Source organism: Silene latifolia, chromosome 9, assembly GCF_048544455.1.
Source record: "Silene latifolia isolate original U9 population chromosome 9, ASM4854445v1, whole genome shotgun sequence".
NCBI classification, from domain to species: Eukaryota; Viridiplantae; Streptophyta; class Magnoliopsida; order Caryophyllales; family Caryophyllaceae; genus Silene; species Silene latifolia.
Window position 1 is genome coordinate 65,797,266 of NC_133534.1, and position 14,480 is coordinate 65,811,745.

The 14,480-nt window shown below is 40.0% G+C and overlaps 1 protein-coding gene across 1 annotated transcript; it reads left to right on the forward strand.

Annotated features, from left to right (window-relative positions):
* The first annotated feature begins 8,042 nt into the window (after positions 1-8,042).
* Positions 8,043-9,025, forward strand: LOC141601146 (uncharacterized). Its single transcript, XM_074421416.1, has 2 exons — positions 8,043-8,673; positions 8,787-9,025. The coding sequence occupies exons 1-2, from the start codon at positions 8,043-8,045 to the stop codon at positions 8,819-8,821; spliced, it is 666 nt and encodes a 221-aa protein (XP_074277517.1). The 3' UTR covers positions 8,822-9,025.
* The last annotated feature ends 5,455 nt before the right edge of the window (positions 9,026-14,480 follow it).

The following is a 14,480-nucleotide window of genomic DNA, read 5'->3' on the forward strand; positions in this document are numbered from 1 at the left end:
TGACCACTAAATTAGAGTAGGGATCGAAATACAAAGGTGCCAACTCACTCTCTACAAGGTTTATGTTATGGAAGCCCCCAAGCTCATATACTGGATCTACAAGTACTTGGTTGCTTGACCTCTTTTCTATTACCGCCTTGATGGGTGACGAAGTAATCGTCACCACTGTACCATCTAGTGGGATCTTGATTTTCTGGTGGAGGGTGGATGTTACCGCTTTGGAAGCGTGAATCCAAGGTCTTCCCAGAAGTATGTTGAAGGATGCTTCAATGTCCACTATTTGGAAGTTAACCTTTGTTCAATTGGCCTTGTGGCTATGGTAAAGTTAACTAGTCCTACCGCTTTTTGGCGTGTACCATCATATGCGCGAACACCTTGGTTGGTAGGGGTCCAATCTGACTCCTTTATGCCTAATTTGTACGCTGTTTTCAATGGTATGTTGTTAACTGCCGAGCCATAATCTACCAAAGTCATTGGCACATTTTTATTTAAGCAAATGACAGTAATGTATAGAGCCAAGTTGTGACTAGCGCCGAAAGGTGGCAAATCTTCATCCGAGAAAGTAACAGGGTTACTTAGCTTAGGCGAATCTTGGAAGACCAAGTTGACTACGTCATCGGGTGTGGAGTTATGCACGTTTAATTTGGCCAAAGCTTGCAGTAAAGCTTGGCGATGTGGGAACGAGCTTCCAACTAGTTGCCAGACTGAAAGATCAGCCTTTGTCTTCTTTAGTTGCTTTAGTAAATGGTTAGTAAAGGTATCTTCGTTATCATTTGGGGTGACAACGTTGGTATTGGTGATTGGACCATTTGCTATGGGACCATTTTGAGAAATGTTTTTATATGGACGCCCCGAACGAGTAAGGTGGTCTATATCTTGGTCCTCACTGTTTTGGACTATCCCCTCACTGACTTTGACTAGGTAGTGTGGTATTCATCTTCATCATCGTCGGCCCATACTCCATTGACAGTAGCAAGCTCTCTCAACCTCATGATTTCGGCCTCCAATTGGATGATTTGGTCGATTAGTTCATCAACCACGGCTATTACTTCTTGCATTGTAGCATTTTGAGAGAGATTTAGTGGCGCACGTTCTTTGGGTGTCATACTTGTATTACGTAGGGTTGCCACTACACTTTCTAATTCTGAGACTTGCCTAGTCACACTCTTTGCCCATGCGATAAAGTCGGTGATAGTAGGGGAAATGGTGAAGTAGTTCCCTTCATCTTCTATTGCATGGATCTCATCTTCGACTGGAGAAATGAGGTGTGAACAATCTAAGGTAGATTCTTCACTTATAATCATTAGAACTCCAAGAGGATTCTGAGTATTGTCAGGCTTACCTCCAGGCGGTATTGGGAGGCGACCGTCTTCAATCATGTCTTGAAGTACATGTTTTAGCTTGTAACATTTTTCTGTATCGTGTCCCTTACCTCTATGATATTCGCAGTATGAATTCTCGTCCCAGGACTTGGATTTCTTTTCTGGTTCAGGTGTATGCCCTATGGATTGAAGCTTACCCTGTTTTATCAATCTCTTCAGAGCATTGGAGTATGTATCCCCAATATTTGTGAACTTTCTTTGTGGGATACTCTTTTTTGATGGTTCGAGAAGGTTAACCTCATCAGTCTTGCTAGTAGAGCCGTAAGAACGACTTGTTGAGCCTTGATATCCACGACCTACCATTTTGGACAAGAGTCCTTTACGGATGTCATATTCGATCCTTGTCCCTAGTACAGTTAAGTCTTTGAAGGTCTTAATGTTTTGGTACCTCAAATGACTTTCATAAATGATCTTTAACTTGTCCACGAATTTTTCCACGAGGGTAGCTTCATCTGGACGTTCGACAAGTTGGGTACTAGTCTTCCTCCACCTACATAGGAAGTCGATGAAGCCTTCTTTATCATTTTGGGTAAGAACCTCTAAGGTGCGCTTATTAACTTGGATCTCAGCATTATCCGCATATTGCTTAGCAAACTCGATCGCAGCATCATCCCAGGTGGCAATCTTCTTGTGTTCTAGGGAATAGAACCATTGCTTAGGAATGGTGTCAAAAGATGAAGGAAAGATCCTTAAGAACATCTCGGGTTTAATGCCTTTGATAGACATATAATCCTTGAAAGGACGGATATGGTTCAAAGGGTTTTCGTGCCCCTTGAATTTCGGGATATCCGTCATGTTGAAGTTGGTTGGCAATTTGGAACTCACGGCCTCATACTTGCGATTGTTTTCCCTATAGATATCATCCCCTTTGAGGTACATCAGTTGTTCCTCCAAATATTGGAGTTGTTTTCAGCTTCAGTCAAACCTACGGGAGGGTTGACCTCTTGTGCTCCCACAAAAGGTGGTGGATTTTCATTCACGAAGTCATTCACAAATTCATGAGGCACTTCATTTTCTGCAGGAGGCAACCTAGTTTCTACAGCAACAATTCGGCCCTCGATCATGTTTAGGTGATCATACACTTGGTCTTGGCTAGCTTGGAGACTAGTTAACGTGGCTAGGATTAGATCATTACCATTCGGTGGTTGTCCATTGACACTTGCGTGACTAGTTTCAGGCATCTTGAAAAACTGGATCAGAGATCGACGACGAATCAAAACACGATCGACCATAATAGCACACTTACTCAAAGAAAAGGTTCGACTTGTGAAGTGGGAGTGTGCCACTTGTGTCTAGTGAGGTTTGAAGAAATGACAAAGTTTGGAAATGTTGATCCTAGTCAACTATAGTGTAGTTGTAGGAGTGGACTCGAAGTGATGTTTTAAAATGGGCTTCGAAGCCCGAATTTTGACTCGACAATTGGACAGAGTTTCGACTAGTTTTGCGCTAAATTTGGCCTTTTTCGAAAATTTACATTTTAAAAAAAGTTTTGATTTTACAAAATTCGTAATGGTTTTGTTTAGAAATGGTGATTACATATAATACAAGAATCTATACAGGCATTATAACGGGATACTGAGTGCATTTAAAAGGGTTTTGGTTTAATGGGTGGGTTGCCATACCGAACAATCAAACCCGGGGTCTGTGGAGAGGCTCGTACCAAACATGAGTAAGGCCGATTCCTAGTTCATTTCCTCGAGTAGTGAAAGCCCTTGATACAAAAACGAATAAGCACCATGGTATGGTTGACGTCAATCGTTATCCATCCTTAGGCCCAAATAAGAATTTGGACCGTCTAGACGGGACGATTGGTCAAATGGGTTGGGTTGGGCCTAGGAAAGCCGAATAAACGATCTAGGAAGACCGAGTTATGAAAACCGACAACTGTCTTGTACAAACTATTCCCTAACCTTGTTCAAGTTTCACCCTTGGCTACACGTAAGTGTATTAATCCCCAGCGGAGTCGCCAAACTGTGGACGCGGGCCCACGGAGGGTCGCTCGGGAGAAAAGCAACCAAGCTTTTGCATTTGTGGAGTCGCCACCAATTTATTGTGAAAAATTGGAAACCGTTCAAATACCTCATGCCATGTCAGGACACAAAGTAGTGACATGAACACCAAGAACTCGTTACCCTTAGCATTCTATGTCTAGAATGACTCTCGTGGATGCCAATGAACACGGATGTTCACAGAGATCTGGAGTAAGAGGTGAGGGTACGTATTAGGAAGCTCTTTTGATCGAACACCTAATCCCGCCCGCCTCGATAGCGGCCTCTACTAATGATTAGGGAATTTGACTATACTTGATATGTTGAAGGTTATATGCATGTTATGCAACATCCAATAAATTAATCCTAGCATGTGAGAATTAACTAAGTCGGTAGACACGTAATTTAACATGCATTAATGTCGAGGTAGAAATTTAGGTTTATTGCATGTGAGAGCATACAAACAATATGATACAGAAATAAAATACAATTACAATAAATAAAATTACAATAATTACAACGGGTTAAATGATTTATGTCAAAAATACATTTAAAACGGATAATTTGAGAAAAAGAAAGGGAAAATAAATTAACAAACAGATTATTAGGTGATAATACGAATAATAGTTAATTAATACGTAACTAACAACTAAGTCAAAGCAACAACGGAAGTTCAGAGGCAGAATTCAACCCGGAACAGGCGCAGCACTGTTGCGTCCTTTGGAAGAGGCGCAATGCTCACTGCGTCTGTTCCTGAGGTGAATTCTGGTTGTGAAGCCGGAATTGCATATAATTGATATTCATTGGTGAATTAAACGATCGATTATTGATATTTGACTCGGATAGAAGTGGTTTAACATATTATTTACATGTGAATGGGTCGTAAAAACAATAAAAGACGAGATAAAACTAATTGGAACGAATTAATTACAATAATGAATTACAAGGATTAATGAATTAAATTAAATAGTTTATTATTGACGAACTAATGTAGATACCTCATTTCTGCACCTCCCGCAAACCACCCTGTGATGATTGGGCCACATGTTTGGTACGCGGAACGATTTGTGACAGTTCGTAAGTTTATGGTCAAGTGATCGCTCAAACACTTGTGTCTACCTCTTAATTTTCATCTACGTGCCGATACGGTCGTTTTGGCAGTAATTAGAGTACATTTGGAGTCCGGGTCAAAAACCGTCTTCATTTTCTAAAACCGAGTCAGAATGTTCTGGAATGTTCCGGATATTTCTATTCCATATTTTTCAATATTTTAAATCTTTGGTAAAGAATTTCCCGTAATATTCACACAAAATATTAAGGAAAACAAGATTAATCCGTTATTCCATAACCAAAACACAGAAATCTTTCTTCCGCAGGAGGAAACTGTTGGGGTTGGTGTCCTTAACAGTTAGTGCAAGGACTTATAAATCTCTAAAAGGATCAAAGGGCATACTTTTGGTATTATTATCAGTTGATCCACGTTTATCAATAACGGTTGGCTTGCTAGATAAGTTTGACGTTATTGTCATACAGATGGCGGTGATCAACTGGTCCCTAAAAGTCACACCTATAGGATACGTTTGAGAGATGTGACGGTATGAAAATACAGTCATATAGATGCCAAATTTGACTAACGATTAGTCGAGTTATTTGACTAATAATTAGTCAAAATGTGATGTTGAGATATTTTATTTAATACGGATTAAATAATAATGGCTAAGACGAATTAAACGGTTAATTCGTAAAATTGAATATAAGCGTTTTTGTATTTAATTAAATGTATATTGAATATAATTATACAATATTGTCTTTGTCGGACACGTATTAATAATTCAACTAATCCGTGTTATTAGTTGATGTTTTAATATCCGATAACCAATGACAGTTTATAATAAACACCGCGTCGTATACATTTTAGCCTCGGACCACGAGTTAAACATAAGGAGAAAATGGAAGCCCATTTCCTCCTTGATCCACTCGGCCAAACCGAGATTAGGAGAACAAAAGGAGAGCTTCTCCTTTTGCTTAACCTAATCATCATTAGTGAAAAATAATTAGGGTTTTGGAGATTAATTTTCTCTCTAAAACCGAGATCTCACATCTCGAGAAAAACTCACATCAAGTTCTCCCAATATTGCAAGGCAATCGGAGAACACGTTCTAGCACAAGGGCATTTCTCGGACGGTCTTGGGTGCAACAATTAGGAGGGAATCTCTTTTGATTTCTGTTCTTTACGCCGTGCATCAAAGGACCCGAGGTTGATTCTTTATCTTTATCGTTTCATTGTTTTATTTCGTTTATGACCATATTTCACATGTTAAATTTACGTTATAGTCCTAAATTTAAAGGGTCTTATACGGATATTACCCCACAAGTGGTATCAGAGCGAGGCCACGTAAATTTTCATTGTGATTTTTCATAAATCGATTTGAAACGATTTTGTTTTTGTCATAAAAACCGTGCGGCAGCCTCTCGGCAGATTTTTTTTGTTTTGCACACGGCTGTTTTGAAATTTTGTGTCTTGGGAACCGTGTCCAGTTTACACGGTTGCACTTGTTGTTGTTTTGTCTCGAAAACCGTGCCGTTTCATGCATTACACGGCTGTTTTTGTTTCAATTTTCGTTTTGTTCTTTTACATATTGTTATTTTATACGGAGATTATAACAATATGTCACGTTTTGTCAGTTTATAAAATTGTTTTGATGTGGTTTTGATCAATTTTGGATTGTTTTGTTTCATCAAAACTGTTTTCACGAGGGTTTTTGCATTTCCAGAAATTTTTGTACTCGATCAAGCATGTTTTAATCGATCGAGTGGTTTTCTGTCTTGTTTTTATTCGATCGAGTCCTTGCTGTACTCGATCGACCATTTTCAAAACCCCACTGCTCGATCGAGGAGTCCTCGTACTCGATCGAGCAGATTTGCTGATAAAAGCCCTCGATCGACCTCCAGTACTGTCGATCGAGCACTTCGTGATTGGCAAACCCTTCGATCGAATGGCAGCCTCATTCGATCGAGCCCTTTTGTTCCTCGATCGAGCACTTATGTCCCTGGATCGAGGGATTTCGTTTTGGCAGCGTTGAAATTTTTTTCTTTTGCTTTAAATTTTCTTTTGGCCTTATTTTGTACTTTATACGGATATTGTACACTCGCTATGATTGTGAAACGGTTCACACACGTACCATTAAGTTATTTTAAAGTGTATTTAAAGTAACGGACTGTATTAGATTAAAATTAAATTGATAGAAGCGGTTTTATCACATGAATTTTAATCATTAAAAGGTGGTTTGGATAAATTTCACATAATTACGGAATTATGTCACGAATGAATTTGTTTTTAGTTGATGCATTTTATTTATCGTTAATTATGAATGTTTTTGAATGCTTTTAATTACGTATTTATTTATTTTTGCAAACGGTTGTAACTTAGTGTGGCCTTAGTAGAACGTGTTACCGTAATGATGGAACACGGTCTTGGTTGTATTTTGAGATCTCGTATCTCCATTTTTATTTCTTTTAATTACAGTTTTTATTTAGAATGTAAATAGGTTTATATTTGTAAATTTTAATTGTAATTTTGAGAAGACTAAAGACGGAGACCGGATGCTCACTCCCGCTACTTGGATCAAGATGGAACATCAAGACAAGCTTCTCGGGTCCAACGGTGGATTCCAAAGTTGTTTTATGTTCTTTTTATTAGGATAGGCCACACTAGGAATTTATTTTTACGTATTGCATTCATTTATTTTTTTTCGTAACGATAATATGCATCATATTCCGCCTAAAAACCAAACCACCTAATTATTGCATGAAAACTGACACATATAGAGGTCACGAGTTAGTTTTCATTGACATTCTCATGTCACATGATTTTTAAGCCATCATCCAAATTAATTCATTCACGCAGACGCTAGTTATTCGTTCACTTAATATGAATTATAATTTAGTTGATGGGATCTTCCTCGTATAAACAAAAATTGAGAACGGTCTTTATAGGTCAAACTCCAATGAGTCCCTTCTTCGTCGGTAGGCATAATATGACCCCTTCTACGTCGGGTAAGTTGGAACCGATTGACCTATTTTATCTCAACACTATGGTCACTCGTACGATCCTGTGACTATGGTGGACTATAGATAGGATTTACGGAAATCTATCGACCAAGAGTTCTTCCGGAAGAATTAGCTAAACAGTTGGCTTATCAATTTACAGAAATTGAGTCTTGGGATCACTTGTATCATTCTTGAGGGAGATCAATTATGCAAGTGCATTGAGTCTACATGTTAAAATGAATTTTAAATAGACTTAAATCACCTTGATGAGTTGCTTATTTCGTTTTTGTTTTTCTTTCTTTTTCAGTGTAGATCACGAATTTTTAACTGCTAATAACAAATGGTGGTTCTCCGATAACCCAATGCCAAGTGCCACATTGGACCGTGAGTCCGGCCGGATCTTCATGAATCGGATGAATCGTCAACTCGATCGAAGAATGATGGATCAAACTTCGGAGACCGGGAGGCGGCATTACGGAATCTGCCCCGCCGACGGGAAGCTCAAATATCTATTAGAGCCCCTCCCGCAAAACCAGTGTCCCACGGCTAGAGTCTTTGAAATCACCAAGTTTAATGATTTCGTATGGAAGCGGGTGCGATTAAAAACGTACTCATTTTTGCAATGGAATCCAATTTGCAGAAACGCTTCATAGCCCATGGTGCAAACAAGATTTTCACCACGCTCACTAAGGAATTCTCGAAAGCACCGAGAATCGTGACCTATGAGCATACCACTCGCTTCTTTGATGCGAGACTCCAGAAGGGCCAACCAGTTAGCCCACACATTCTCAGCATGATTGAGAATGTCGAGAACCTGGAGACCTTTAATTGTAACATCAGCGAGAACATTGTTATCGACCGCATGCTTCATTCACTCCACGATGGTTTTTCGCAATTTAGAGCGAATTACTATATGAATGATTTGAAGAAAACCCCACATGAACTACACTCCCTTCTCGTACAGACCGAGAAGGACATGAATTTCAGTGGGAGCTTGAAACAGGATGTTCTCGTTGTGTCAAACAAAGGGAAAGGTAAGGGCAAAGCTCAGGCAAACCTAGCAGTAGGTAAACCGAAGTTCAAGAAGTCGGGTTCAGGTAAGAGTGGGCCTGGTGAGTCGAGCACCTCATCAGGCGCGACAAAGAGCAAGAATGAAAACATGGAATGCCATCATTGCCACAAGACTGGGCATTGGAGGCGTACATGTCCTGTTTATCATGAGGACTTAAAGGCAGGTCGTGTTAAACCTGTTGGTATGTCTTCTCTCTCTTCTACTTTTATTCATATGATTGAGATTAACCACGCAAGTTACGGAACTTGGGTACTTGATACTGGTTGTGGTTCTCATCTGTGTAATCATGTGCAGGGGCTCCGAAACATCGAACCCCTCGTAAAGGGTGAGGTGGACTGCGTGTCGGGAATGGAGCAAGAGTGGCCGCCATCTCAAAGGGGACATATGTGATCCAGCTTCCTAGCGGATTTGAGTTGTCATTATATGACTGCTATTATGTACCTAGTCTTTCGAAAAACATTATTTCAGTTTCTGCACTTGACAAACTTGGTTTTTCATTTGTAATAGAGAATAATACTTGCATTTTCTCTTTACACGATATGATTTATGGCAAGGCAGTCTCCATGAACGGAATTTATGTTTTAGATCAGACCACCGAAATATTACACGTAATGAATAAAAAGTTAAAGGTTGGTGACAAAGATCAAACGTATCTATGGCACTGCCGTATGGGACACATTAATGAGAAACGCGTTAAACAGCTCATCAAGAAAGGAGCTATCTCGGCCTTTGATTTCCAATCATTTGGCACGTGTGAATCATGTCTCATCGGTAAGATGACTCGGATTTCCTTCAAAGGTGTTGGAATGCGGCTGGCGACCTATTAGGGCTCATACACACGGATGTATGTGGTCCTATGTCAATCACCGCACGAGAAGGCTATAGGTATTTCATCACTTTCACGGATGATTTGAGTAGATATGGCTATGTCTACTTAATGAAGCACAAAAGTGAATCCTTTGAGAAATTCAAAGAATACCGAGAATAGGTACTGAGAACCTATTGGGTAGAAAGATTAAAACACTGCGTTCGGATCGTGGTGGCGAGTATCTTTCTCACGAGTTTGATCAACACCTCAAAGACGGTGGGATTGCCTTACGCTTAACTCCACTGGAACACCTCAATTGAATGGTGTGTCCGAACGGAGAAATCGAATACTACTTGATATGGTTCGATCCATGATGAGTCACACGGTTTTACCTAACTCATTGTGGGGTTATGCTCTTTCGTCATTTGCTCTAATACTTAATCAAGTCCGTCTAAAGTGTTGACAAGACTCCATATGAACTATGGAAGGAACGGTCCCTAACTTGTCCTTTATACGGGTTTGGGGCTGCGAGGCTTATGTCAAGTGGAGACACGAGGATAAGCTCGGCCCGCGATCGGTCAAGACATACTTTATAGGTTATCCTAAAGGAACACTTGGTCATTACTTCTATTCGCCGACCGAACAACGTGTTTTTGTTGCGGCTAGTGCGACATTCTTAGAGAAGGAATTTCTCGAGAATGCAAAGAGTGATAGAACCTTCGACCTGTCGGAGATTCCAGAACCAAGTACCGAGCAACTATTGGAGGAACCTATTCCTTCAATCCCGGCTGCGGTTAACATTCCTGAGGAACCTAGGAGGTCGGGAAGAGTCTCTATTCCTCCGGACAGATACATTGGTCTGGTCGAGGAACATGACATAGATGACATTCTACTCTTAACGAGTAGTGAACCCGCAACCTTTAAAGGTGCCATGACCGATTCGACTCAAAGCTATGGCTTGAGGCCATGCAATCCGAGATGGACTCCATGTATGAGAACAACGTGTGGGATCTTGTTGACTTACCGGCTAAGGTTCGTCCCCTTCAATGCAAATGGCTTTACAAGATAAAGCATTCTGTGGAAGGTCAACAAGATATCTACAAAGCACGACTAGTTGCTAAAGGTTTCACCCAAGTGCCAGGTTTGCACTACGATGAGATTTTTGCACCCGTAGTCATGCTGCGTTCCATTCGGATTATCTTAGCGATTGCCGCTTTTCATGACTATGAAATTTGGCAAATGGACGTGAAAACCGCTTCTCTTCAACGCGGCTTTTTGGAGGAAGAGTTGTACATGGTACAACCCGAAGGTTTTATCGATCCAGAACATCCTAAGAAAGTGTGCAAGCTTAAGCGTTCCATTTATGGACTTAAGCAAGCATCAAGGAGTTGGAATCATCGCTTCGACCAAGTGATAAAAGAAAATGGATTCACTCGATCGGTCGAGGAACCATGTCTATATATCAAGTCGAGTGGGAGCAAGATTGTCTTCCTAATATTGTATGTTGACGACATACTCCTGATTGGGAATGACATACCTCTCTTAACTTCGGTGAAAGTATGGTTGAAAAACCATTTCCGGATGAAAGATCTGGGAGAGGCACAAAGAATTCTAGGCATCCGTATCTATCGAGATAGATCACGACGGATGCTATCTCTCGTCAGAGTCTTACATAGACAAAGTCCTAGAGAGATTCAAAGCATGACTAACTCCAAGAAGGGGTTCCTTCCTATGGCTCCAGGGGTGCATTTGAGCAAGTCTCAGGCACCAGAGACACCGGAAGAGAAAGAGCGCATGGCACGGATACCTTATGCCTCGGCAATAGGATCTATCATGTATGCCATGATATGCACACGTCCGGACGTGGCATATGCATTGAGTATGACAAGTCGATTCCAACAGCATCCAAGTGAATCACATTGGCTGGCTGTCAAGAACATTCTTAAGTACCTACGGAGGACTAAAGATTGGGCATTGACTTATGGAGGCGATCAAAAGCTATGTGCAACCGGTTACGCAGATGCTAGCTTCTAAACGGATCGTGATGACTCGAAATCTCAGTCTGGATTCGTTTTTACTCTTAATGGCGCTGCTGATCACTGGAAGAGTTCGAAACAAACTATAAAGCAGATTCTACGACTGAGTCCGAGTACTATGCCGCGTCTGAAGCTACAAAGGAAGCGATATGGATGCGTCAATTCTTACATGGGCTATCTGTAGTGCCTAGTTCGAATGACCCGATCACCTATTATTGCGACAATAGTGGTGCCATCTTCCAAGCTAAGGAGCCAAAGTCTAGCAACAAGTCTAGACATGTACAACGGAAAGCTCATCTAATCCGAGATTACGTGGAGCAAAAGGAAGTAGTGATAGAAAAGATTGCTACATATGATAACATAGCAGATCCTCTCACTAAAGCATTACGACAAGATAAGCATGAAGGGCACGTTAATTCCATGGGAATTAAACGTGTTCCTAAGTTGTAGTACTCTTTTATGGATTAGATTCATTCGCTTTTGTACTCTATACAACATCATCGTTTTGATATTTTATATATATTTTGTTTTTCATGTGGATTTGTACGACAAATTTTGAACACCACAAAGTGAATTGAACGAACATTATATTTTTTTCGGTCCTTAATTGCCCACATGAGCCGATAACTCGGCAATTATTTTGTGACGTTGGTTGATGGTGGGTTCAACTAGCCATAAGTCAACCGGTTGACTGACCAATCACAGAGGCGATTTATACGGATATTTCGTAGGACACAATTGTGACATCGACGTGGAGTCCTAAATGTTTTATAACATTCGTTGCCCGGTCGTGGATAGGACTTCCATGGTGATCCTAAGAGTCGATTCTTTTGACTATCGACTGTCTCTTGAGACTAAGGCAGATTTTGGGTGACTTTGGTTTTTTTCTCACGGTCATCCGTAACAGGGGGCCAAGTAGATTTTTTCTGGGTCATTTCATGCTGTGCTTAGATCGGAAGGAGTCGAGTTGAAGGAAATATACAGCCTTTATCAGGTACTCGATATTTCTCAGGGCCACTCGAGGAGCTGTAACTGAAATGTTCCGGATATTTCTATTCCATATTTTTCAATATTTTAAATCTTTGGTAAAGAATTTCCCGTAATATTCACACAAAATATTAAGGAAAACAAGATTAATCCGTTATTCCATAACCAAAACACGGAAATCTTTCTTCCGCAGGAGGAAACTGTTGGGGTTGGTGTCCTTAACAGTTAGTGCAAGGACTTATAAATCTCTAAAAGGATCAAAGGGCATACTTTTGGTATTATTATCAGTTGATCCACGTTTATCAATAACGGTTGGCTTGCTAGATAAGTTTGACGTTATTGTCATACAGATGGCGGTGATCAACTGGTCCCTAAAAGTCACACCTATAGGATACGTTTGAGAGATGTGACGGTATGAAAATACAGTCATATAGATGCCAAATTTGACTAACCAGTTAGTCTGAGTTATTTGACTAATAATTAGTCAAAATGTGATGTTGAGATATTTTATTTAATACGGATTAAATAATAATGGCTAAGACGAATTAAACGGTTAATTCGTAAAATTGAATATAAGCGTTTTTGTATTTAATTAAATGTATATTGAATATAATTATACAATATTGTCTTTGTCGGACACGTATTAATAATTCAACTAATCCGTGTTATTAGTTGATGTTTTAATATCCGATAACCAATGACAGTTTATAATAAACACCGCGTCGTATACATTTTAGCCTCGGACCACGAGTTAAACATAAGGAGAAAATGGAAGCCCATTTCCTCCTTGATCCACTCGGCCAAACCGAGATTAGGAGAACAAAAGGAGAGTTTCTCCTTTTGCTTAACCTAATCATCATTAGTGAAAAATAATTAGGGTTTTGGAGATTAATTTTCTCTCTAAAACCGAGATCTCACATCTCGAGAAAAACTCACATCAAGTTCTCCCAATATTGCAAGGCAATCGGAGAACACGTTCTAGCACAAGGGCATTTCTCGGACGGTCTTGGGTGCAACAATTAGGAGGGAATCTCTGTTGATTTCTGTTCTTTACGCCGTGCATCAAAGGACCCGAGGTTGATTCTTTATCTTTATCGTTTCATTGTTGTATTTCGTTTATGACCATATTTCACATGTTAAATTTACGTTATAGTCCTAAATTTAAAGGGTCTTATACGGATATTACCCCACAGAAACCACTTGGGAAAGGACGCAGCAAGTGCTGCGCCTCTTCCAAGAGACGCAATGCCTGCTGCGCCTCTTCCCAAGTCCTTTTCTGCGTATTTTTCGTATCTTTTCGAGATTCACTTCCAAAGTTTCTCCGAAAAACCCTACTTCCTCCGTGTGATTAGTATAAATAGAGACCTTCGGTCTCACATATTTCTCAGGCGAGTGTCCGCCCTTCTCTTCTCCCTTTGCATTCTAGACCACGTTCTTACTTTTTGGCGTCTACGTGCTTGAACTTTTGACCACGTAAGCTCGGATCTTTCTGAGTACCAGCCTCGTTTTGCATGACCGACCAATTTGACCAACTCCACAATAATCAACATTAATCAATCTTATTCGTTTTCCTCCTAGAGGGCACTTTCGTCGTACATTCGAGTCGAGCATCACTAAACGTATACTTAGTTCATCTCGTTTCGTCAAACATGTAAGTCTGAGGGTGTAAATCCTTCTTTTATTTATTGTTCTTTATTTTTGTAATCATAATGTAAGATTTATGTCGAAAGTATTCTTAAAACCGATTTATAAAACCATGTTTTAAACTCTTTTCACGGATTATCAGAAGACAACCGTCGAGAAAGGACGCAGCAACTGCTGTGCCTCTTCGAAGGGACGCAGTACCTGCTGCGCCTCTTCATGAGGCTGCCGCAGTTCCTGCTTCTTTTCTTCGTCTTTCGTCTTTTGTCAATTCGTTTGTTTTTATTTGCTTTCGTTTGTTCTTCGATTCTTCAATTCTTTGATATAATAGCATAATAATTCTAACATGTAATATATTATTCATCATCATTAGTATTTAATTCATCTTTTAAATCCCGACTTAAATCCCTTATAATCCAATATTTGCGGGTTTTCGTCATTAAAGTCAATTCGGTTTTTAGAGGTTCGATTTACCCATATTGAGTTTCTGGAATTCGATCTTTGATATATTCCCAT